Genomic DNA, 27,814 nt, shown 5'->3' on the forward strand with positions numbered 1-27,814 from the left:
TATGTAATATTTCTGCCATTGCTATTTTTTTATCCGAACGTCTCTCGCATAAATAACTTAGAAAATGTTATCCGAGTTCTACTAGATTTTGGCAGCAAAAACTGAAAGCCTATTCGACGATAAATAGGAACTTCTAGAACGAGAAAGATCGTAGACGCTTATGGTAAATATAATTTATTCCGCATAAATTCTTCATTAACGTTACAACTAGACATGGTATGTACAAATATATATATTTAATGCAATGATCTTACAAGAATTTAGTGTAATGCAGGTCTTGGTCAGTCTTTGATTGCCGAGGCCCGTATTGCCGGGGCGTCGAGCAGTTTCGATCCACGTTTTCGCGATCGAACACGTGACACACAATTATTCGCGGAAACTAAACACTTTCTTCTTCTTTTTCTTCTTCGTACATACGGGACTAATCACATGAATTGGAATCGATTGAAACAGAACAGCGTGTAGGCACTTCTCTCGGTCGCCCTCGCGTCTCGAAAAGAAAGAAATTTCCGTCGATCGACCGAACGCGTCGCGAAAGCGCGATCCGTTCGCGTTCTTGTCGATAAACGCGTCGCACGATCGTTCGTGATGTCGGATAAAGAAAGAAAGAGGGAGAAAGAGGCAGAGAAAGAAAAAGAGAACGAACTTTTATAATACTAATTGGCGAACGTCGACGACGCTTTAGAATTCCGTGCCGAAGTTGCGGCACCGCGACGCGTTTGTCGGATCGAAGAAACAATAAAAAAAAAGTGAGAGAACGGATCCGGAAGGGAAAAAAACAGAACTAGAATCAAAGTACGTAGAAACAAACGGAACGGAGATGGAGGAGGATGGAAACGAAAAGAGACGAGGGTGAAACGACTCGCGGAAATTGAAAAAAAGAAAAACAAAGGAAGAAACGGAAGAACGAGGAGGAAACGGGACTCGTCGGTACAACGATTGACCTACGCAAAGAAAGAAAAGGCACACCGAAGCTAAAAGTAACCGGGAGGGGCTCCGCGCCCTAATACTCTATCTCTACCTCGAATCTCTATCGCTCCGTCTCTCGAACCATGTAAATGCTAAGACAACCCACAGCCTCGGTAAATATACAAAAATATCCTCGACACCTCCATCCTTCGCGAAACGGGTACGGTAATAAGCAGTGTTCGTCGAATTCTTACGAACTAAAGAACCAGAAAGAAACTTAAACCACGACCTCGTAGCGGCGGTTCCTCTCCGCCGTGGAACGCCATCGATCACCCGAAATACCCGGATCGCCTAGTATTCGGTTGATCGCCGATCGTCGTCTCCGAGAGAACGATCGAAACCTGGACTCTCGACCCTCTCGCCGACGAGTCGTTCAGCTCCGTCGAGAGTGTCCAATGTGCACGGAGCACGGTGGACGCGTCGGCGAGTCGACGGGCCGTCGAGTCGCGCGAGAGAATAGAAAAAGAAGTCGGAAAGCGTCTCGCTGTCTTATGTCTGCTGATGCGTGGGGCTATGGTGATTCGACCACGCCGGCGGAGTCGACTGATTGAAGTTCACCGAGATTGTCACCGGATGCAGGACCGTGTCCGGGCCAGTGTCCGGGATGAAGTTCAGATGAGGCCTGAGCAAGGACGCTTCGACCGTCAGCGGGACGTAGAAGGCTCCGCCGTCGTGCAGAGCGAAGATCGGCACCCCGTGCGACGACGACGGCTTCTCCGCGGCGGTCGTCGGCGGCGGGCTCGACTTTATCCTTTCCGCGGAGAACCTTTGCTTGATGGAGCTCTTGAACTTGTAATTGGAGGGCTTGCAGCTGGTGGTCGGCGGCGTGCTGTGCGAATGGGTGCTGTGATTGCTGTCGTCGCTGACGATCACCGGCGGCGGTATGATCGTCGACTGCAACGGACGCTCCGGGTCCCCGAACGAGCTCACGCCGGAACTCGAGCCTTGGTCCGAGTGAGCGTTCGGCTGACATATCGTGGGAATGCTGGTGTGAGCGTAGCCGCCGTTCACGGTGCCGTTCGAGGTTGGCATCTCCGGATGAGGGAAGCCTAGCCTGTCGCCTGAAAGCAGATTTTCGGGTTCAGCCACTTCGAGCGATCCACTCTCGACGGTTCGCGGGTTCCTCGGATCGTTCGAAGCAACTTTTTCTTTTACAAAAATTCTCTCCGAGGCACCGTTAACGAGTTGTCAACGAAAAACGCTGACCAATAAGAATCGAGTGCGGCTGGCGAGAGGCGGCCCAGCCAACCGGCGCACGAAGCCCGGTTCCGCTCATTGGCTCGATCGCCTCGCGCCAGCCGAACTCGCTTCTCATTGGTCACCGTTTTCCGTTGATAACTCGTTAACGATGCCTCGGAGAACATTTTTGTAAAGGAAGAAGTTGCTTCGAACGATCCGAGGAACCCGCCATTTTCGGATTGCGAGACATTTTTGTTTTCGCTACCGAGTTCTCATTATTTTTTTACACGAGAATCGTTCTCGTAGCTCCGATAATTGCGCGCAATCGATTCGAGTCTGTGCTATCCCACGGATTTTTCTGTCGGCGATCGAGAAGAGTACGGTGGCATCGAGAAGGGTATCGAATCGATATCGCGTCAAGTAAATTGAATTCTATTGGTGAAAACGTCGACCTAATCTCGGCAAGACGCTCGATTACTCGGCTCGTAAGGGGAGAGCGTTATCTATGACACTTGGTGGCCGAGTATGCGAGGCCTATACATATTCGTTCAATCAGATTATTGTAATATTCCGTTTGCTAAATATTTTGCCCTTCAGACCTCTCTCGGTTCGAGAGAGTGTGTGCGCGCGCGAGTCGAGCGTACAATGGCGTCGGCACTCACTGGTGGCCAAGATCCTCTCGCAGTGTTGTTGCAGATGATTGATCAGCTGCACACAGAGAGAGTCCCTAGCGAAGAAACCTTCCACCTCCACGAGGAAGTGCATCGTTTCGCTGAGGCACTCTTGGAAACCCAGCCTATAGTGTTCGGCCGCGGTGGACGTCACCGTCGAGTGGGAGACGCTGTCCACGCTGTCCTCGGGGTGCGTGGGCGCTGACGTCACCGCGGGGTGCTTCGTGTCTGCGAAAAGGGACAATGATAAATTAGGAACGGAGCGGCGAAACGGATCGGACGATCGATTCCGTCTCGTCCAATTTTGGCAGCGCGATTCCTATCCAGGGGGATGAAGCGATTAGAGCGAGAAGGAAGCGAAAAGGTCACCGGAATAATTTAGACGCGGGGGCGGAGGATCGAACACCGCCTAGGACGCGTACGGACGCCGCGACGATGCCTACCTTGTCGAAGACTTTGAAGATGCTTCATATGACGGATCGCCATCTCGATGATCTCCGTTTTTTCTACGCGACCTCTGCCCTTCTTCAGATACTCGGCCGGTATGAGCCTGCTCAGATCCGCCAAGCAGTTGTTCATGCGATCCCTTCTCCGTTTCTCGATGATCCTATGAGACATCGGATCTTGCTGCAACAGAGATCGAGAGAACGCGTTAAAAGATGATCGCGTTTGCACGAATGTTTGTCGAAACATTTGCAAATTCTAAAAGCTTGAGAAGAAATCGGTGCGATCGGACGTTTCGCTTCGTTCGACGCGCGATTTCAGAGAACGAACCGTTGCTCGACGCGTGAAATATGGGGAGGAGAGCCAACATTTTTACGATTGCCAGAATATAACGCGATGTTTATCTCAAACCCGAGCTGCGCGCACGCTCTCGAGCGTGTTATCGTCGCGCCGTTATCGAAAGTGATACAAACTTTGGGGAGAATCCCTCGGCGGAGCGAATATTCGAGCAACGAGGATTACTCGCGTCGAAACGTACGATCGAGGATTTCGCGTTGCCGAAAAATCGCGGCAAATTGTCGAACGCGAGAAATCCCATCGTGATCGGATCTTCGCGCGAACACAGACTTCGATGGTACATCGTCCCGCAAAAGTTGGTAATCGTCCGAAAAAGCTAGCTTTCTCCGCGACGTCCGAAAACGAAACGGAGCGCCGCGAGTGCGCGAAGTCCTTGGCACACCGTCGAAAAACCGTGGACGCGGATCACGAGGCGAGAAGCCGAACGCGATCCCGAATGCCAAAAAGCGTGCGGGAACGTAATCCGTGGCGCGGGGGGCAACTTTCTCCAAATTTTCTCGAAACTTTCGGCACCGTGTGCGAGGAGGAGGCGGCACGAGCAAGAATATTCACCTCTTTGTTCAAGCATCGCCTTTTCCGCAGCGGCGACGAGTGCATCGCCGCCTCGACGTGACCGTTCGTCGGATAATATTGCATGTTCAGAATATTGTCCATGCTGTGCGTCACCATTATGTCGAGAATGATTCGTCGAAAGAAACGAAACGAAACGCGGCAACACACTGCGATCGTTCGCCGGTGAACTGTGGCACAGAACTTTCAAAATCACTCGTCAACCCTCGTTCTCTTCGCGGGAGCCTCGCTGTTGCTGCTTCCGGCGGTCGCCGGCCGTTCAAACTCGACGCGAAACGATGCGAAGAATGTCACCACCGTCGACGGGGATCGGGCGTTTTATCGAAACAACGGACCGACGTTCGTAATCGAGCGACGTGCGATCGATCGAGGAGCGGTGTCTCGGCGCGACGGACTGCTCGCCGCGGGACGATCCGGTTCCCAGTTTCTACGGAAACGTTGGAGAGACGATGCGTGCTGCGGCACGGCGCGATGCACAATGATGCGAATGACGCGGGGAATTAACACCGGTCCCGGTTCGACTGTGCGTGCTCTGATACGGCACGACCACGACTGCGATCCACGGGCGGCGGCGCTTACGTTCCTTTAACGAGGAGGGAGATGTCGCTCGACGATGACGCCGCGGTGCTATCACGTGTTGTAAACGCGATGCATAACGCCCAACACGTGAGGAAACACGTTCCGCCAAGGAAGCTTGCTGGGGAATTATCTTTCGTAGCACTTTTCCCGCTCGCTGAATGAAACTGCTCGCTTTGATCGAGGCTTCTCTCATTCTCGCGAGCCATCCAGCCGCGGCTCGGCTCCCTTGCAACGCGGACCGCCGAGCGGTTTTCCGCGCTTTCGAAGTCGTCGCGTTCGAGTTTTCTCGCCGATACTTTCGTAGAAAGCTTCTCCGGACGTTGACGCTTTTTGGTCGTCGCGCTCTCGGAATTCTACGCTCGAATTTTTCGAAAAGCAGACGATCCAAAGTCACAATAATTGGCCATCCCACGGTAACCGGCTCTTCTACGCTACGAGAAGACGACGAGGAAAACGATCTCGGAAGAATCTGCAGAGCGGCTTCGCACTTTTTCAATTCCGAGCCGCAGAATCACAGATGTTTGCATAAGCGTCGAGCAATAATCGGCCGAGAAAAAATATATATATATAGCGTTCTTCGACAGAATTGAAAGTTGAAACCAGTCGTCGATCGACTCCGTTCCCTCGCAAAAAAAGAAGGCAACCGTTTCGTTTGAACTCTGATTTTCATTCGCCACGTTCCCGACGTTAACGATTCTACGTACGTATAAAAAATATTCAGCCTGCTATCGGGATCACGTATTTTTCTATGCAAAGAGCTCGCCGCGCTGCCTTGAACCAGATACTCGCGCGTACGAGAGCGATCGTTAGACACGTGACGCGCGCCAAAGTTTCGTGAAAAGTTTCTTCTCGCAGATCGCGAAGAATCTGTCCGGCTAAGGAATATTTATAAGATCGTTCAACTCCGTTTTATAGTAAATATGTTCAGCGATATACACCGACGTGTTGTAAACATCGAGATGGAAACGATCTTGGTCGTCGAGTACAGATTAATTCGAACCGTCGTGTCAGCGTTTTCTATGGAAAATAGCGGTCAACGAGTTCGCAAATGGACCAATTAGGCTTATCAGAAGCGACAAATGGATGCGTAAATACGATCCTCTCGTAAATCCGATTGTTGTAGATCCAATTCGATCCTTTTATGAAAATCGGCGCTGTTGCAGTAAACTAATCAATCTAGCGATTGACGTATCTTGAAATAAAGCAATTTCTCAGTTCATGGGTTAAATTCGACGATCGTCGCTCGTAATGCACTTGTTTTGCCTAAGTTATGGACGATGGCTCTAATTGGTCGTTTAAGCTTCTGATTAATATGTACAGTAAATTCTCTCTAATTGACGCTCAGTTTCTACACGAAAATGGACAATATGGGAACAGGAGATACGATTATTAGAGCCTCGCGACTCATTTTTATAGCTCAATATAATTGTTTTTACAATTAAAAGCGAGGTGCTAGGCTCAAATAATCGCATCTCCTCTTCCCAAATTATGCATTTTTCGCGTCAACAATCTGAGCGTCAATTAGGAAGAATTTACTGTATATTACATCGCTCGAATAAATGAATTCTCGCACAAAATCTATTGCCTTTATATTATAGCTTAATATATTATATTATATTATATTATAGCTTATATATATAATTATATTATATTATAGCGTTCCAAACGCAAGAATCTTTTCAAATAAATCTGTAGCCAAGCGATTAATCGCTTGTTTCCTTAAGAAAACAGCCTGAACACTTAAAAAATTGCATTTTGGCGAGCCGTTTGGGGAAAAAAGGTAGTCGCTGCCTTCGACCAAACAAGTGAAAGGATGCTACGCGTTCGGCTATCGGGCTGGCAGCGAACATAGTAGCTGGACTGACGGCCGCGGAATAACGTGCTGACATCAAAACAGCTCGCTGACCCCCGACATCGAAGCTTCTGCTTGCTCGACACCGATACGAGCAACCGACCAACAATCCGGGAAAGGAGCTGAATCTCGGCATAAATTGCGGGAAACTGCTCTAATGGGGTCGAGTTATCGACGCGACGGTCCGGATAGAACCGGACCGAACAGATCTTCGCGGCATATCGCATGCGTTCTGTCCGGAATTTATCGGCAAACGGTTGACCACGATGGCCCCTCCAATGTTTTCCAAACGATAACCGGGAATCACCGGATCCAGCAGCTTAACTGCGGCTTCACCTCGCGAGCGCTTCCCCTTGCTACTGCGGAACCCCGAGCAACGAGAATTCAAATTTCTCGGCAGAATCGTTGGGTGAGCGATTAAAAGACAGTGTTTTTTTTTATTTGGAGGGTACATCCCGTGCAGCCCTTCAGGGATGGGGGGCTCGAACCTGTCTCGTGGAGATTCGAGTATATTTGCGGTATACTTGATCCCATCCCTAGTGAAATATTATCGTAATATATAATATAATATAATATAATATAACATAACATAATATAATATAATATAATATAATATAATATAATATAATATAATATAATATAATATAATATAATATATATAATAGTATAATAAAAATATAATTGTATCTCCTCTTCCCAAATCGTCGATTTTTTTAGCGACAATTAGGGAGAATTTACTATATACAGTAATGTCTCTCTAATTGACGCTCAGATTGTCCACAAAAATGGACAATTTGGGAAGAGGAGCCTTGGAATTCGAGCCTTGCGGCTCGTTTTTATAGTTACCGATTTTCAACAATTATAAAAACGAGGCGCAAGACTCAAATTAATCGAATCTCCTCTTGCCAAATTGTCCATTTTTGTGCACAATCTGAGCGCCAATTAGGGAGACATTACTGTACTTGATCCCATCCCTGGTGAAATATTATCGTAATATATAATATAATATAATACAATATAATACAATAATATGATAAAAATATAATCGTATCTCTTTTTCCCAAATCGTCGATTTTCGTTTTCAAGCTGAGCGACAATTGGGGAAAATTTACTGTATATAGACCCTGCTCCGTTATTTCGACGTAACGCGAATTTCAGCAGCAACGTGACACAAAGTTGCGATAAACAGATCCAAGGAATTAAAACGAAAGCGACGCGAGTTGTTGATTTTTCGAAGACGCATTGTGAAACGTGTTTTCCATTCGACTCTCGTACCCGGAAACGCGTCTCGCGCCGCGAAGAGTTCACTGTGTAGGTTGTAAGAGAACGCAGAAGGCCTCCGAGTGAATCGTGAACTGCGCAACGAGGCGATAATACGAGCCTTCTAAATTAAAATCTAATCAATGGACGGCGGGAAGGAGCGCGCACGCCGCGCCGCGTCCGAACAACACACGCGTCGGAGTCTGGTTTTCCGACGCGACGGCTTATCGCTTCCACGGTCTGGCTAACCTAATCGTTCGATTCGCGCGACGATAAAGCGAGGAGAGTATCGCGATCGCGTAGCCCGATACGGTCCTCGACGAGCGTAAATTCGATTTCCTGTTTTGCGATCGTCGGTCGTCGTCTCGCCCGAGCACATCGTTTTTCGCGAAAGTCGTCTAATTCTAGAATGTCGTCTATCCGGTGTCCCTGGCTGGCGAACGATCACGTTGAACGTGGAAGATACGTTTACGAGGACAAACATGTGACTACGTTGATTACGAATGGTATTCCCTGAATAAACACGTGCTGTTTTCAGCAACCTTGACGCAATCAGCAATATTATTTCTGTCACGTGTGAATACCATGACGAATGGCTCCACGAATGCCGGCAGTCTGCGGCAATTAATTATAGCCCCGATTCGCGCGGAACACCCAAAATTATACACAATAGGCTCGACGCGATTGTTCGTCGGCGATTCGATTCTCGGCGGTTCGATGTCGAGGTTCGGACGCTGATAGAACTACGTTGCACGGTCGAAGATATATTTCGACTTAAAAACAGATAAATCATTTTTTTAAAATGAGTGAAATTATCGATAACTCGGCTGCGCATGTTTATGCAAATTGTGTACGTTTATGGGAAAGAGATAAATGATCGGGACTCGCACAGAATTTTGTCCAAAACTATCATTTCTTTCTCGCATATTTTGCATATTACGTGTGCTTTGTGTATGAGTCAATGTTGTTCAATAAACTGGTCGAAATGACTTGCATCTTTCTGTAAATCTTACATAGACTAGCTCACTTGTGCAACGACTGAAATAGATTTTCTTTTTTCTCAATTTTGTTATTACTTGGAATAAAAAGAAATGTACAAGATCCGTCGAATTTTTCACTTTTTGGATGAAACTAAAAACACGCGCTTCCTTTGATATTTATAACGATTCGTTGCGATTCTTCGAGACAGAAGAAACTCTTGATTTTAATTCACGGAGCGACGAGTCCTTTAAAAATTGCAATTAGTTGCATGCTCGAGAGAATATCTGTTTCGAAGATTGCTTTTAAAGCAACACGAACCATAATATTCCATCAGATTTCTGTTCGAAACGATCTTGCGATCAGCTGCACGTGATTTGTAACACACCCTATATACGCCACTTACATGTGGTACTGAATACGTACAACTGGCTCACGTGTCTGTTCATTGCTTCCTGTTTCTACTCGTAACCACTCGTGAAGTGCACGTGAACACGCAAATTCGCGCATTCTTTTCCCAACGGTCGACCGTATGTATAAAGACATTGCGTGGAATCAATTACAGCGAATTCTCCCCAATTTGTCGATCAGCTTGGAGATGAAAACGGACAACTTGGGAAAAGGGGATACGATTTTCCGAGTCTCGCGGTTCGTTTTTGTAATTACCGATTAGTCGACGATTAAAAATGAGACGTTCGTAATATATTCGAACGAACGGAATTTAACATGGACGTTTAAAATTCAAAATACAGTAATGTCTCCCTAACTGGCGCTCAGATTGTCCTCGTTTATATATATTATTATAGCTTTATATATATTAATATATATATATATATATATATATATATATATATATATATATATATATATATATATTATAATAACATAATAATTAATATAATAATGTATAATATAATTAATATATATATATATACATATATTATAGCCTCGTTTTTATAATTACCGATTCTCAACAATTAAGACTCAAATTAATCGTATCTCCTCTTCCCAAATTGTCCATTTTCTTTTTGACAATCTGAGCGTCAATTAGAGAGACTGTAGTTGAAATACAACCATCGCGCTACGATAAATTGGAACGAATTTCGCGTTTCAGTGTCACCAATGAAATTACTTCGATTTTTCGGGAATCTCTGGGATCGATCTTCGGCGCTCGACCCGTCGAGAGATCGGAACCGTTTTAGACCTTTCTGCCGTCGCTATTTTCTGCACAACTAAGAGATTCAGATTAACAACGGAGATCAACGGCGGAACAAAATGGCAACTCTTACACGGTCAATAACATCCGCGACAATGTAGACGGCCCGTGAGCGCGTGTTGAAAAAGCGACACATCGTCGGCGTTGCGTACGTACACACGCCGCGAGAATCAGTCCCGATAACTTTGTATTAAAGTCCAAACTACCCAGTGTACGTATTATTTACCAGAATCGGCGTTATACACACGTTTATCTCGTGCCGGTCCATAATACGATTAACCTCCGATCGGTTATCGAGAAAGCTCCGTTATCGACTTCGCCAATGACACCGCGCGAAGTCCAAGGCGATTATATTCCATAACATCGTGCTCTCGCGTCTGATTCGCCGGAAAGCTCATAACAATCGTTACGTTTGCGTCAAGCCTTCGTGACGCTCCGTTCCTTCGCGAAACAGAGCTACGGGGAAACGCGCGCGACGTCGGGAAACCGGCGCTTATTTTTCGTCTTCCGATAGCAGACGGACAGAGAGCCAAGGGTGGGTTCGGATCGAATGAAAAAGGCGAGCGAACGTTGCACCAGGATGCCGCGTAATCTGCGAGCATTTATGTTAACGACAGTCGCGTCATGGACGAAGAGTCTAGCTGCAATTTTGAAAGCCGAAGAATGTACGGTAAATTCTCCCTAATCGACGTTCAGATTGTAGACGAAAGAGGAGAAATTATTCGACGCGATGAAAGTGATTGCGAAGGAAATTATGACGCAGAGTGTTTGTCTTGCACCGGCCTCTTCGGACGCGCACGATGAACAATGGGTTCGATGCGCGTATAAAGCGTGGCCGATAGGACCACGAAGACCGTGGTGCTGAAGAAAACAATTTCATACGTCCAAAGTGTGAAAAAGGCAATGAAAATTCATTTCCTGAGAAATGAAATTATTTCTCCTAATTTTTGTTCTTGGCTCTCGTATCAGGAACCCATTTTTCGAAGAAGCGGAATTTTTTCCCTGCATTTTCCGGTGGAAGAGCTAGTTTTTATTTTTAATAAAAGTGTTTTCAATCGAAAATTATGATTTAGAAAAGATTAGTCTCGTATTAGGCACCATTTCCCTAATCATTGCTGCATCTTGCAGCTACAAAGTTGTTCCATTAGAAAGCTTTTCGTGCGTACGATGAACCCTCCCCAATTGTCGAGGGGATACGATTTTTTCAAGTCTGGCAGCTAATTTTTACAGTTGTTCACAATCGGCGACTATAAAAAACGAACCGTAAGGCTCGAACAATCGTTTCCCCTTTTCCCAAGTTGTCCATTTTCACTTCCAAGCTGAGGGACAATTGGGGAGAATTTACTCGTCTCGGATATTTCCTTAGAATCACAGCATTTCCATCGCGAAGAAACGTTTATCGACAAATTAAATTAACAATTTGATACGTATCGTAGCTGTACAAGCGAAACAACGAATAGAAAGGATAACTGCATAAAAGATCGTTCGAAGCATGTGCTCGTAAGCATTTTTTTTTAGCAAATACATTAGCACAAGGTAACGTTCGTGCTTCATTCAAGAGACCGTCGAACTCGGGTGATTATCCTTTAACTAGGAAACGTAATTCTCGATGATGTTGCGAATGTTACGGTTCTTCGATTTCTATAACAGATAAAATTATCGCCGGACACGTAACTGTCCAGTCATCCCTGTTTTCTCATTATGGTTCGCGCGACGACAACAGTAACGGGTGTTCACGGAATTAGCGATTTTATTGAACGAAACCGATACCGAAGCTTAACCAATCGTCGACTAGATGGCATCACGTGCACGGCGAATGAACGGGTTCGTAGCGTTTTAACACGTGCGAGCACGAGTGACGAACCAACGGAACAGATAAAGCGTATCTTCAACATTGGTTGAGTCACGCGACGTTCTTATTTTAACCTCTTCTTAGCTGGGAAAATTATACCGGTTCGTATTTTCCGGGAGGCCTGCTCGCGTTCGACGGTGAAATTCAATTAGCAGAAGTTTCGACATTTAATTCGAGCGTGAAGTCGGTTCGCTGTTGTGCACCTTCGATCCGAAAGAGCACCTTATCGGTGACCAGAAATAGCGGTTACGTCAAAAATTTGATAGAAAAAAGAATCATCGCGGAGGAAACGAGAAATATACGGAAGAATATAATGTGAACGAATTTACTGCTTGTAATAATAACGTAATTATAATATATAATATTAATATATTATATATATAAATATAAGGTAGTCCTTATAATAGGTATAATATATAATAATAATATTAATAATAATATTATTATATATACTACCTTATATATTATCTTATATTTATACATATAAGGTATAATATATATATATATATAAATTATATAAATATATTCATAATATATAATATAATCATAGTTTACGATAATTTCCTAATACATTGCAAGTGCAATTCGCAACATTGTAATTAGTAGCAGAATTTATGCGTTCGTTACAAATGTGAACAGGTCAAATACAAAACTGTGAAGTTATTAGAATTATTTAAGAATATTGTTGCATTATTTTCAACTAGTTGCAATTATTAACGGAGAAAAGACATTTTTATCTAACTTGCGTTTCCTGCATTTAACCGAAGCAATTTTTATTTCGCAATAAATATCCGTGGTCTAGTGATTAGACAAATTAACAGTATACATATTATCGAATACAGATTAAATACAACCTGTGTTTAGTAATTCAATTATATAACATAATATATAGTATAAAACATAATATAATACATTACATTATATTATATTATACATATATAATAAATATAACATATAATACAGGTTACATTTACCCTGTATTTAATAATATATATAGTAATATATAGTATAAAATATAATATAATATATTACATTATATATTATATATTATACATATATAATAAATATAACATATAATACAGGTTAAATTTATCCTGTATTTAATAATATACCGCACGCGTTAATTCGTAGAAAATATTAGACAACGCAACGAACGAATCTCGTTAACTCGCCGATCGCTGTACGTGTCGCAGAAACACGGAATTATATTTTAAGCAACAGCCCACATGCGATTAATTTCGTTTCCTTCGCGTGGAATATAATATCGTGGGTCTTCGGGACTACGCGATACCGGTGGCGCGAGAGCCTGTTGCGCAATGCACGATAAATTACTGTAAACGGACGATCCGATTTTATTTAGGTAAATGGATATTATACAATTGGCCAGTGTGAACCGTTGCGAAATAGTCGAACCGATTAGTAACGCAGGCCCGCGCTTATTTTCGTGAAGCGAACTTTGCCGGCACCCGGACTCAAAAATAATTTACTTTTCCGTCCGTGGTCGAGAGTCGTTGACGGCCCGGAGCATCCTTGACTCGTTTTCGCGGATCATCGCGAAAACAATCCTACACCATCTCGTAGTCGGTTCGGATTGCCAATTCGAGTTGTTGCCGAAGTTGCTCGAGCGAGGAGACCGGGCGAAAATCACAGTCGGGCCTTTATCTTCGATTACACAACCGGCACCGTTTTAAACTCTTGCGTAATCCGCGATTAATCTTTCGACGATCGATTATAGAGACGCCGGTCACGTGCGAATTCTCCGGCTCTCTTTCCGCGCAAAAACTGTTTTCCGAATACGTTACGGGATCGGCTTCTTACGAGCGCCGGGACATTTGAGCCGTTTATTTTGTAAGTGGCATAAGTCACTTTACCGTAATGAAAAGTGGTGATTTTTTAATGTTTATACGAAATTATTTATACTGAGATATATCAATATATATTGTATTATCAATAGATGTATCAATATAAATGGTATTATCAATAGATATATCAATGTATATTGTATTATCAATAGATATATCAATGTATATTGTATTATCAATAGATATATCAATAGATATATCAATATATATTTTATTATCAATAGATATATCAATATATATTTTATTATCAATAGATATATCAATATATATTGTATTATCAATAGATATATATCAATGTATATTGTATTATCAATAGATATATCAATACATATTGTATTATCAATAGATATATCAATACATACAGTATCCTGAGATAACAAATACAAGTAAATCTTCTCGAAAGTTAGCATCCATATTTTGAAACGTGTTAAAACGCAAACCCTTAAATATATCGACTTAAAAACAAAGTGACTTATGCCACTTTCAAAATAAACGGCTCATTTATAAAAGATCGATCGGGGCGAATGTAAACGCTTCGCTATAAATCGCGGTGCTCGATCCGAGGCGGAGGTGTATCGATCCTTTGCAACAGGGATGGACGATTCTTGCGACGAAGAAAATAGATTCGTAGATTCGTCGATCAGAGGTGGACATTGCACGAATGAAATTTGACATACTATTTTTAATATTTACCGAAACAATGCGAAGAGAAAGAGTCGCGAATCTAGAAGCAGTTCCTCGAAAATCGAAGAATCGCCGTCACACGTGTTCGAGATTCCGTTCGCATTACATTAGTTCGCAGAAACGTGATCCCGGACACTTTCCCCGGCGACTGTACGATGATCCGACGTTGTTATTCGTGCATGTCCGATCGAAATTGTTGCGTATCTTGAGCAGCAGCCCACTTACATAAAAGTGGCACGACCGTCGCATCGTCGGGGGGATGGTACGCTCCTTTGAATGCGATATCGTAGCTATAGATGCTAGCGTGCTAGATACGAGCATAGCAAATCCGATTCTTTGGAGAAACTTTTCGATCTAAATTAAGCTCAAACGTGACACACTTGGAACCGCAAGTTCAGCTTTTTCGACCCTATCAGCGTGGCTGATATCGGTCCGCTTCTGACTCGTCGCGTTTGAAAAATAGCAACGGGTTCGGACAACTACGTTCTACGTAGCCTATACTATACGAAATTATCGCTTTCATTTATTTACACGCAAACACAATTCGACTTTGCTTACGCAAAATACGGTGTCGCTATCGTCGCACGTACGCAACGCTGCTGCTCGCCGTGGTAATCGGGCATACAAGCGATTAGCTCCGACGGCTCTTTCCTAATGAGATATCGGTTGACGCATTTCGTTTTTTCATAGAAATTCGAGATTTTTAGTTCGATAAATTCTTTGAATACCACAATCGTGCAATTGATAAGTAACGGAAAACTAAGACGATTGCAGGTGTATTAATCGCTTCGATTCTTTTAGACGTGGTAAACACGTGTGAACAGTAGTGTTGGAAACATGTGCCAACGAATACGCCCCGTAAACTAGCATAACTTCGAGATGCCCGACAATCGAGAGCCCCACCCTTAAGAGGCTACGCGCACCCATGACCCTACCATAAATTGACCGAGAGCAGAATGGCGTCGGATTATCTGCCTTTGGTTTCTTGAGGAAAAATATGCTGTCGCTCGAAATACAGTAATGTCTCTCTAATTGACGCCTAGATTGACCGCAAAAATTTTGGGAAGAGAAGACGCGATTATTCGAGCCTGAGACATTACTTATTACTTAGTAATGTCTCCCTAACTGTCTTAACTATCTCCCTAACTGTCCTAATGTCTCCCGGTGTCTTCTCTTCTCAAATTGTCCATTTTTGTGCGCAATCCGAGCGTCAGTTAGGGAGACATTACTGTACAGTTTGGGAAGAATTACTGACAATTTGGGAAGAGAAGACACGATCACTCGAGCTTGCAGCCCGTTTTTATAGTTCTTGACAATTCATAACTATGGAAACAAACCGCAAGGCCCGAATAATCGTATCTCCTTTTTCCAAACTGTCCATTTTTGTGGACAATCCGAGCGTCAATTAGAGAGATATTACTGTATTACTCATTAAATACTAAATACATACTATACTATATAGTATAGTATATATATACTATATATACTAATATATATACTAATATATACTAATATATACTAATATATATATACTAATATATATACTAATATATACTAATATATATACTAATATATACTAAATATATATTATATATAGCGACGTTATTGTCCGATTAACAACGTCTCCCGCGTTACTCTGGTCTAAACTGCCAAACGAAGACAACGAGATCAATGGGAAGACGTTCGCGTCGGTAACGGAATGCTCTCTCTCCCCTGTTCGCGGACATGCGACCATAAACGAGCTGGCATAACCGATGCACGTGCAGGCGATATCGAGGAGCAAGCCGGCGCGCTCCGCTTTATCTCGAGAAAAATGTCGCGGCGGAACGTGACCGCGCGAATTGTCCGCGCGGAAAATGCCGGAAAATCGCGGCGCGGAATGAGTATTTACACACGTGGTGCATGCGGGCTGGTCGTGAATCGACGCGTACCGTTCACAGTCTGCAATTGCGCCGCGGATCACGTGCTACGAGCACGTTCGAATCCTGGCATCGTCTGGGCTGTCGAACGGGAGCGTGAAACGCCACTTTTGGCGGACCGGAGACTCGAAATATCCGGGCAACGTGGCACCGATATCGTGTCCCGTCGAACGATCATTCAAGGCAGCTTGCACAATTGCTTGCGTGCCCGTGGTACACTTGCGTCGCTTCGCGTCGCATCCGGCGCGTTGCATTGTCTCGCGTCGCCAGTCCCGACTCGATTCAAAGTCGCCGCGATGCACGTGCTGTTGTTCCCGCGGCATCGATGGCGACTCGAGAAAATGAATTCTTTGCTCGTTCGTTTTTACAGCAACAGGAAATTGGGGTCCGAAGCGCGTTCGTGGCGGAGTCGATCGACTGCGCGGTTCTCTTGAATTTTATTCGCGAGACACTTTGGTGATTTTTCTATTTTGTTTGTCGATCGTTTCAGCGATTGAGAGACTGCCAAGGCTCATCTTCTGGCCTCGCCACACGATACAATGAAAACTTGAACAGGAGTGTAAACAAAAAATGTATAGAAATGTTGCTTTTTTGGGGGTCTAGGTATCTTAGACTCCATTTGGCGTAATACTTCTCTATATAGAAGAATGTTTTAATACTAAAGCAATTGAAATATTAAGTATTCCATTAGAAAAGATCGAAGGTGACCTTTATGTCTTGATAAAAAAGCAAAATTGATTTTAATAGAGAACTTTAATTTTTAAATAGGACAGCAAATATTTTATGAGTTATTCGAGGCTCGCCCCGTATATTATAATAAAAAATCGCTGAAATAAGTGCTGAAATCGCTGAATAGATATATGCCTGTTATTTCGACGAGTAAATGCTTTTAATAAAGCCTAGCGTCGATCGTAGAGCGTCGCTGACAGTAATAACGAACAGACATCGATTCGATCGAAGTCGAGATTTCCGAAAAGCCGTTAAAAAATTCTGCGAACTGTATCGCCGTGCACCGCCTCGCGAAGTCACCTTTGCAACGATTCGAACGATTCGTAAGCGACATTAACAGGTGCGTTCCTGAAAGCGGATGCACCGCCTCGCGACACGCTTGTCTAGAAGCCGGCGGCGCGGCGCGGCCATAAATACGCCGGCCGTAACACGAGCCGTTTGAATGAAATGTCAAGAGACGACGCGTGGGCCCCGGATAAAAACGAGCGTCCCGAGGATCGGCCTGTGAAAAGTTGGCGAAAACGGCCCCCAAATAGATCGGAATTAATAGAAGGTCCGTGACGATCGTGGATCCGATTTCGTCGGGGGACACGCGGCTGTCGCAAGCCTCGATTTCGAGAAACGCGGCGGCCGCCGCGCAACGATTGCGTCATCAACTGATACGAACGACAACGCGGAAAACCTTTCTCTCCTCGTTGGCCTAAATGGCCGATCGTCTATGCACCACGCGCTTCCCTCGTGTATTACCGCGTATTTTGGCGCGACGGTCTTCCTTCCGGGTGGCCTTTTACCGAGAACTATGACACACGCAATTAGACGCCTCGCGGTTCGTGGGACGATATAGCGGAGTCGTGCGAATCAAGGACTCACCCTAGATACCTTCTTCTTGGTGTAGACCTCGTCATCCTCCGAGGCCGTGGCGAAATTCAGATTTCCCTCGCAGTAGCCGGCGCCAATTCCCATTCGGCAGATCTCGTCTTTGCACGATCTACCGTCCAAACTGCGAATTCAAAGATATTTTCAGTTAGAAGGGATTTCTTCTTCGAGCCTTGTTATACTTGTAATACGGATTGAAAACCGAATCGATGGGCTTTATCGTAGTCAGGACCTTCTTCCCTTTTTGCAAGGGCCTTCCAAGAAAGGACTGCCCTATTGTCTACGGTGTCTACACTTTCACGTTACGTATATGTATGTAATTATACATAACGTATATGCCAGTTTTATATGCTCAATATTTCCTAATTTTTTGTAAGTTTATAAAAGTGTTGTACTGCAAAGCAAAATATGAACAAAAGTATATACTTATTATATTATTTTATGTATATCGGTGTATGCAGTGGCGCAGTAACTATTATTAATTACATAACAATCGATATACGATCCAATTTTAATTGCGTATATTCGCATTATCTACAATTATGTATGATTAAATAAACAGCTAAATGTATACATTAAATGCATCTACGTTAATTATAATTATGTGTATATAATGCAAGCGTGCCACGCAATTGTATATAAATATGTGTATTTTCACAACGGCATAATTGTCTGCACACTTCATACCTATTGTTAGTATGTATCTTGTGAATATAAAGGACTATAATTTGTAGTAGAAAAAAGAGGATAATTGACACTTCGAATGGGGAAGAACGTTCGACCAGTGAAATATTTTTATTTTAATATTCTGAAATATGGAAAAAATATTTGATACGTTTGAAACTTTTCTTGGCAGTGAAAGTAATTTCGAGGAGGAAATGGTATCATGATGCGATAAACCATAATGTTTGACATAGTAGATCTGCGCTTGTTACACAATACATAGTACAGTAATGTCTCCCTAACTGACGCTCAGATTGTGCACAAAAATGGACAATTGGGGAAGAGGAGATACCATTATTCGAGCCTTGCAGCTCGTTTTTATAGTTGTTGACAATTCGTGACTATAAAAATGAACCGCAAGAATCGAATAATCGTCTCTCTTCTCCCTAAATTGTCCATTTTTGTGGACAATCTGAGAGAGACATTAGAGAGACATTACTGTATATTGCAAACTGAATTCACGCTATTTTCAGTATCTTCACAAAATTATCATATTCTTGTACTATTTTAAGAACTTATTGCAATAAATAGACCTTTTGCGGATCTTTCCGCACGTCGCAATTTGCATCCTTTTATAAAAACCTGGACGAGAAACAAATTCCATTTGCCAACTAGACAATTTCTTATCGTTTACTTCGATATATTTTCAGAGTCTGTAAATGCCATAATAGAACATTGAAAAATCAAATGTGAAACTTATTGAAAAAAAGAAAAAAGCGAACGATCGAGCAAACGTCGGAGATTCGATCTGTCCATCGAGGCTGCTGGTCCAGGCGGACAATAAAAGGAAATGAAAATGTTTTTCGAAGCGACCGATTGCGTAACGCTTCCCCGTGAATGTTTCCACACGGTTTGTAATTGTTTGCGGGCAGAATCCGGAGTTAAACGACACCGTACGGTTTCAAAATAATCCTGAGAATTTGATGGCGTCAGTCACGTAAGGATCGCGAATTCTTGCCGCGATTGCACCGTGACGCACGCTGTTCCGACGAAAAGAAATTTCTCGCGACAGTTCCGTGAACAATGGCAGTAACGGCACAAAGGATGTCGTGTTCGGGCAACTTTCGTCGCTTTCACATTCTCACGATTTTCAACAAAGTCAACCTTATTAAACTCCGCTTTGCATCGTCGAAAAACCTAAACGTTTTTGCTTTCGAAACGAGCCGATAACTCCGTCGTTTCGTAACCTTTTTTGCTTAATTGACGGCGCGACCAATTTCTGTGCCTCCGGATTATTTTTTGGCGCAATTAACTTTATAATATAATATAATATAATATAATATAATATAATATAATATAATATAATATAATATAATATAATATAATATAATATAATATAATATAATATAATATAATATAATATAATATAATATAATATAATATAATATAATATAATATAATATAATATAATATAATATAATGTATATAATATATAATATAATATAATATCGAGAGATATTTGTCAGTGTTACCGAATAAAAAATTCTAGTTTTACATTTCCAATAAATTTAACAAAGCGTTACAATTTCGATAATAATTACATTCTCTTGTTCTTTTAGTAATACATATTAAATTCGCGCGCGCGTGTATCCAAAAGCAAACGAAATAAAATAACAAACAAATTCAATATGCCCTGTCAAAAGAATGAAAACGTTTAATGCGACATATTGAAAGAATAAAAGAATTAAATATACCTTATTAGAAGCTAAATTATATTATTATAAGCTTATAAGCTTATAAGCTTGTGTGCTTATACATCGTATAAGCAATAAAGTTGAATTTTGTACCCTCGAAAAATTAGAATGTTGAATTCGGCTGCTTTTCCCCGTGTTACGCGTCGCGGCGCGGCGCGGCGAGACTTCCCTCGTGCAAAGTTACAGAACTTTAAATGTCACGTGCAATAACCGCGATATAGAATTTCCGGCCGAGCCAATGGCAAATCGCTATCCAGTCGCGCAAGGGGTTACCAATGACGACCACGTGTCGATCGATTAGCGATCGACTGGTGGAATATCTCGAGGCGGAAACATTCAGCTCTCGCCCACGGTCGTCTCCGACTTTACGTAACGAATATCGTTGCGAGCGTTTCAGTCAATAACCCGGCGGAGCACCACGTCCACTTCAGCCCCGTTATAGATTTTACTCCGTAAATAGAGTCGACGGAAAAAGGCACGAGCCACCGCGCATTATTGATAACTCCAGCAATGTCGTTCCTCATAAAAAATTGCAGCCGATAACAGGCTCCGCCGTCCGAACGCTGTGCCGGCGCGTAACGAACCTTCGGTGGCCGCACAGAAGTTCGGATATCGATCAACGACTTCGAGATTCGCGTGCGAGACTCTTGGTTTTATACAGGGTGTCCCGTAATTATGCTAACAACCGGAAAGGGGTGATTCCTGGGATCATTTGATGTAACTTTTTCCTCGGCGAAAATGCAATCCGCGGTTTTGTTTGCGAGTTATTGACGAAAAACAGTGACCAATCAGGGAAACTGGGTGCTCGTTGGCTCGGCCGATCTGCTTTCTCCCACTGAAAAATCTTTGTTAATGTTATTTGCGCATCCGTCGTCTTTCTGCCACCTTTTCCACGTTGTTACTTTTCTCACTGTTCGAGAGGCGTTCTGTCAACGACTCGGTTTATTGTAGGAGCACACTGTATTTATCTTTTACAACGTATACACGATAAGCTATTTCGAGACGCGAAATGCAAATTACATACGCAGCTTTGGCAATCATCGTTCTATGAAGCATCCGTCACGCTTTCGGGTCGTGACCGTTCTTCCTCGAAACAAAGACACGATCGTCGGTTAATCTTTGAGATAATATTTTGATCGTTTCATTCATTTGTTCGCGGGAAATACGCTTTAGTAGAAGAGAAGGTAGGAGGGAAAAATAAAATAAATTTTATGCATAGAAAATATCATCGCTTATAAAGGTTAGTAAAGCGATCGTTGTACAATATGCTGCAACGATCGTTTTAGACTTCCTATACACGGTTAAATTACAATGGTGTAAACAATTGTAGACTCGAAGCAACTTTTTTACACGTGTTACCGATATTTAAACGAAACCAAAAAAGCTATATTCGTACATTTCGATTTTCTATCGTTTAAATATCACTGGAAACGTAAAAGTTATTTTTCGCCTATAATTATCCACAGCCGGTGTATGTACCTGTTTTCGCGTGTACGGAACTTTGTAATCTATCGACGCGTAAAACTAAAAAATATGGTGAAAAATAAGTAGTTGAAAAATGTGTCGTTAGAAAGTTATAAATATTCACCGTAAATAGCTTACCGGATCGCGGCTCGACGATAACCGTGGAGTCTACGTTTGCACGTTTACAACGTAATTAGTTATTCGAAACGTGAGGAGCTCGGGTGTACACATGCATATGTACATATGACGTGACTGCGCGAAAAATTTCCCCGCCGCGACACGTGCCGAGTTTTTCTCCGGCAAGTCAAACATTGCGTCGATCACGTAACACGTATGATGATCCAGCAACGTGGAATTCTAACGATCCAAGGAAAAACGCCCTAGACTCGCATTTCTCGTTAACGATTCGCCCGGCAACTAGTTATAGTTTGCCAGCCGTGGACTTCGCGTTCGAAGGCAACATCCTTGTCAACGTTGCTTGAATTACGAGCCAAATATTTTGAACGTTCGCTTTATCGTTCTATCCAATTATCTACATTTTTTACAAACCCGACTCGTGTCTTCGTTCCGAACGCAGAACCGATCTCGATTACTTTTTTCGATCTACAAAATAGTACAAATATTTGCTCCATGAAACTGCACATACGCGCACGCACACACATCGAACGTTATCCAACATCAATATTTTCTATTCCAAGAATTAAGCAACACAAGATTATATTATCGATATTATTTCGAGAACAAGAAAGTGTTTCAGCAAATATTGTATTCTCTTGGGTGTATCGTGAAAGTCCTAGTCAATCAATCATGGAGAAGTTCCGATATAATTAACGAGATGGAAAGTCACGCGTATTCGAAACGATAATTCATGATTTATTTGATTGCACTTTGCACGATCGAGTTGGGTGCAAAACGCATCGTTTACGGGCGCTGCTGTTGGTCGAAGGTATCCCGTCGAAGGTTTTTAACGACGGTCGTTCGCGATGGGAGGCCATCAATAATTTATACGTTTACTAATTAGAAACGTTTCGTCGTCGAGTCGACGCGGAAGGCCGGAGACTGGCCTGCGACCTAACCGGTGGCGAATCTTTGCGCCGAGTTTCCTAGAACGAGAGGATGTTCGCGATGATCCGCGATGAAACTGCGATCGACGTCGATCGGCATCGAGAAAACATTCCTCCGCGATGCTCGAATACCGTGACGCGAAGCTTCTATTTATACGTTATCGTTCCCGCTTCGTGATATAATTACATTTTACATTATATAATTGGACACCAACGTGTTACATAATTCGTCCACGCTGCGGCGACCAATCGCAGCCGTGTTGTTCCTCCGACACGGTTTACCGGAATTGCAGCGACAGTGCAAGCAACGCAAAGGACGATACGCGTGCTATCGCGCGCGCAATTACGCGCGATTGTGTAATAAACGGCTAATAATAAATTGCGACTACTCCGGATTTCACGTCGGAGATCGGTCTCTTTGGACATAGAGCCGTAGACCTGGGAAAATGTTATTTCAAATAAAAACGAAAGATAATGTACTATCGTAATTTAGTGGGTACGTTTAGGACGAGGAGGAGTGTTAGGCTTAGGAGTCCGTAATTTTAAGACTTTGTATTTATGGTAGGCGACGGAGAGCCGGCGGATGCGATTGTCACGTTTTTGGAAAAGGCAGGCATTGTGTCGAAGGAGCGTGTTTGGAGTGGACAGAGAGTGTTCGAGAGTCGTCGAGTGAGGAGCGTTGCAAGTTGTAGAATTAAGTGAAATAGTTGTAATCCTAGTTGTAGGTACGGTACGCGGTATTTCCTGTCTTCATCACGTTTAGTCCTTTCCTAATCGATACATATTCTATATTGTTTAAATATTGAACAATTTCTACGATAACTATTTGAGATCGGTGGCGATTGTAACACTTTGATTTTAGAACGCGATTATTGCACGAACCTCTTGCATACTTATCCGAGACTATCCAGTCACGGTGCATTAGAAAATGTTATCATTTATCAATTGAATATGACAAGCAAATAATACCAAATAATACGAGCACACTCGACGACTTTGCACACCGCCGTGTGGCCACGTGCGAATTCACCGGTCAGCAGTTATCAAATCGTCTGACACATATTAACCCTTTAACGTGCACGCTCGAGTTAACTCGAGCACGCTAAACTGGCCAAACTGTGCACACTCGAGATAATTCGAGCGGCGTTGTACTTTATGTTGCTATAATTTTTCACACTCGAATGCAATCGAGAATTGAAAATAACAATGTGAAAGCAAAAAAAAAGACAATCGTTTTATTGATATTTATCATTTACATGGAATTGTAAGCTATAACACTTACTTATTCAAGTATAAAATATATCCTTTTTCTACTTATCACTTACGACTTACCTCTTCCTTGTGAGCCGCTTTCCGACAACGTATTCATATTCAGATTCTGATTCGCTCATTTTTCAATATATATTTTACTAAAATATAATGTAAAATAAAATATAATAATAATAATAATAATAATAATAATAGTGATATTCTGTGAAAATTAGAAATCATACCAATTGTATAAATATCCATTATTTGTGTATTTTTGTAATTTTCTTGCCAAGACAGCGTTCTAAATTGTGTTTTTTTACATTTAAAAAAATTGATTTTTTTTGGCCGGCCTTTTTCAAAAAACTATGCATTAAGGGGTTAATGAAAGTCGTCCGTCAATAACTTGCATACCGATTTTACAAAAGCATATGTAATCAATTATAAAAGAGAAATTAAACCGTAAAGTAGACGTGTGACTTTCATTTCCCTCGGGGGGGAAGGGCGATAAACTTCAAACGTTTATCCCGACAATGTTATAATTGCGCGAAGCACAATTGTGCAAAAAGTGCTTGCGTGACAGTATGCGAGATTGATTGCATCGAACGTGCAATCGCGAAAGCGTAAAACGCGGACAAAAGTAATAGAGAAGTTAACGTGTGTCTGCGAGACACCGCAATATGCAAACCATGTGACGATTGTATGAACAATCGTAGAAAAATGAGGCATAGAGAAAATTGAGGCACGTTTCGTTTCGCATTAATCATTGCTAGAAATATCTTTTTGCTGTTTCGTTTATGTCAATGACTTTCAGCGTAGCAGACAGACGTAATATGTGTAATACTTTAATGCCTACTCTAACGTTAACGACAGTACGCTGCTCGACGTTTATTGTCGGCTTGTTGATGTGATAAACACAATTATAGCGAGACAGCGCGTGATCTAATGTAATTAGCGTGGACTGCGGATTTTGTGTATTTTCTAGCAAAGGTGGATAAGTGAAATTCGGAGCAGTGAAAAGCATAAAAGGACTTAAGAATATTGTTACATTATTTTTAATTTGTTAAAACTATGTTAATACGAATACATTTGGAAATAAATCAACATTTATCGTTATAAGATTATTTAATAATAAATTCTAGAAACACCCGTAAGATATTTTTCACGGTATTTACATCGTTAATATCAACCTGTTAATTGTTAATATAACGTGTACTTTACAATTTTATTATATTCTGGCGATATTTTTATTTATTTATTTATATTAAATTACTTATTTTATTTATTTATATTAAATCAGATGGTATATACCGTGCTCTTACAGTTTTATTTTATTCATGTGATTGAATATATTTTTGTAATTTTATGTTGAGCATAGTCTCTGATAATAACCATGCTCGTGCAATTTTATTTTATTTCTGTGATTTTTTTTATTTTTATTTTTTTTATATTTTAACATTTTTACAGTGTTTACAATATTATGTACAAAATTGGTTCCTTCCTCTTCTTTCCCACTACACTCACTCACTACACATCCTCTTCTTTTTCACTTCCTCTTCTCCGTCATCCTCTTGCTGTCTAAACGCACGCCGCTTTATTCGCTCTTAAACGCTTTACAATCGCATTACAATCATCATACCGCATAACCCATACTCGCTCGCAGATCTACGCATACGCACGCTACCGCAATTCTAAACGCCTAAAAATCCATCGATGGTCGACGGCTTTTCTTCTCTTCTTCCAGGGGATGCCTGAAATGTAATATGGAACCCTTGAGGGTTCCGAAAAAGTTCGGATCAACCTATATGCGTGGAAAACCACCCACAATAGGGATCCTTCGGATAATGACCGGGTCCGCCGAAAGGCAGACTGTGGCGAAGATGATTGACATTACACTCACTATATGCTAATAGTTGCAGCATCTTACACGCGAGAAAGGCTTCGCGACGCTAGCCACCTCGCGGCTCGAGCGGAAGTAGCGCTGACCAACTAGCTCTACCTGGCTAGCAATGCATTAAACCTACCGCGGTCAAAATAACCGTTCTCTTACTTTGCAATTCTACAAACGTTAGAAACTGTTTCATGGAAAATGCTGGAATAAATTACATTATCGGAGCAAGCTTTACAATAAAAACTTTGCAAAATCTAAATAAATACGATCTTCTCACTTGTATGAAGCAATGCACGCGAATAATACTTTTCGATCCCGTACTGCAGAGAGCTATTCGGTTGTATTTCTATTTGTGACAGATAAATAATGTTAGCTCGCAGCTTCACCAATTTGTTTGACAAATAACATCGCCTGTTGATAATAAAGAAAATGTTTGTAAATCGTAATTCACCGCGAGCTACATTTAATCTCAAATACTTCGCGACAGATTAACGTTGCCTCGTCGATTGAAAATTTCCAATTTGCACAGTTGGATGAGAGAGAGAATCGAGGAGAGAGAGAGGGAGAGAGAGGAAGAGAGAGAGAGAGCAAAAGAGGGAGAGAGAGAGAGAGAGGGAGAGAGAGAGAGAGAGAGAGAGATTAAATTTTTATTTTGCTTAAAAATCCGCTGCCTACTTATTAAACCATTCTAAATCATTCTTATTAAACCATCAATTATTTATTCGGATTAATGGAAACACTGCGCGAGAACGAAGGAACATTTCGCAATAAACGGATGTATTGGAAAGAAACTGGAGAAGAAAGAAGGCGAACTGGAGAAATGGTGTTCTTGGCTTCGCCGATTAGTAATTGGTTCTTGAAACGATATTTTTCTCTGCTCGGTGCACGGCGAACGATGTATAATAACGCAGCCGAGTGAATTATCTGAAACAATTTTCTGCATCGTTACTTGCAGTAGCGTAATCACGTTGAGCAGGTTACAGGCGAGTACCTCGTGTACCTGCACGTGGTTGACATTTCCCGGCATGTGACTCGCGAGCATTCTCTCCTTCTTCATTGTTTTAACGCGCTGCTCGCACGATCTTGCCGCGCTGCACCGCCGCGACAGACTCGACGATGCACACCTGTGCATCCACAGCTGAACTCACGCATCCTCGTCGTAACTTGATCGCTCGTAAATAAACGTGGATACGAAAGTATCTCGTCCAAGGAAGAGTTACGTAAAGAAGAAAAGCAAAGTTCTGTGCGCGCGCGCACGCGCGTTCTTTCGCGGACCAGCTCGGCGGCTCGTTTTGCAGTGTTCCGCTAATTATTGTTAAAGAGGCTTCCTACTGTGACGTTAACGAACGCGGGTTACCCCTTAAGGGAACAACTATTAAAACGTTGACCGATGAATCGCGAGAGACACTACAAAGTTGCAAAAAACTTTTCTTTTACATCTTCCGCGTTTTAAAACGCGGAGAAAATTGCTCGGCATAAAAAGGATCGTGCAACAATTAATTTCTTGCTGTATTTTTTTTTCATTAAAATACGAACGTCGCCTGACTAGACATGAAAAACTCTTACACATGTGTCGCTCGCATCGCTTAATCGCCTGCACGCTTGTATTAATCGTAACGAACAACGTTTTTTAAAAGTCGATCGAAGAATATCGCGATGAACATCAATGTCTGAGCCCTGACAGCTTAATACTTTTTTTATCCTGTATTTGATAGACCTTTGAACGGCATGTT

General features: G+C 42.4%; 1 protein-coding gene and 1 long non-coding RNA gene across 5 annotated transcripts in view; one reads left to right on the top strand and one right to left on the bottom strand.

Moving 5' to 3' along the window:
* Positions 1–158: 158 nt before the first annotated feature.
* The window catches only part of cwo (transcription factor cwo), a 52,372-nt gene continuing 24,716 nt past the window's right edge, over positions 159–27,814 (bottom strand). The window contains exons 2-5 of one of the 4 annotated variants that reach the window (XM_033467013.2): positions 18,001–18,121; positions 3,263–3,446; positions 2,811–3,047; positions 159–2,030 (exon numbers count right to left, since the gene is read on the bottom strand). In XM_033467013.2, the coding sequence (XP_033322904.1) occupies positions 1,459–2,030; positions 2,811–3,047; positions 3,263–3,446; positions 18,001–18,121 (1,114 nt within the window). In that variant the 3' untranslated portion in view covers positions 159–1,458. Of the gene's footprint in view, positions 2,031–2,810; positions 3,048–3,262; positions 3,447–4,172; positions 4,759–17,991; positions 18,122–27,814 lie in introns of those variants that run through there. The other 3 variants (XM_033467004.2, XM_033467022.2, XM_033467030.2) reach the window with 3 other exon arrangements.
* On the top strand, positions 23,253–24,262 carry LOC143259638 (uncharacterized). Its single transcript, XR_013033657.1, has 2 exons — positions 23,253–23,438; positions 23,508–24,262. It is a non-coding gene; the product is annotated as an uncharacterized LOC143259638 (long non-coding RNA).

This window comes from Megalopta genalis, chromosome 6, assembly GCF_051020955.1.
Source record: "Megalopta genalis isolate 19385.01 chromosome 6, iyMegGena1_principal, whole genome shotgun sequence".
In the NCBI taxonomy this organism is placed as follows: domain Eukaryota; kingdom Metazoa; phylum Arthropoda; class Insecta; order Hymenoptera; family Halictidae; genus Megalopta; species Megalopta genalis.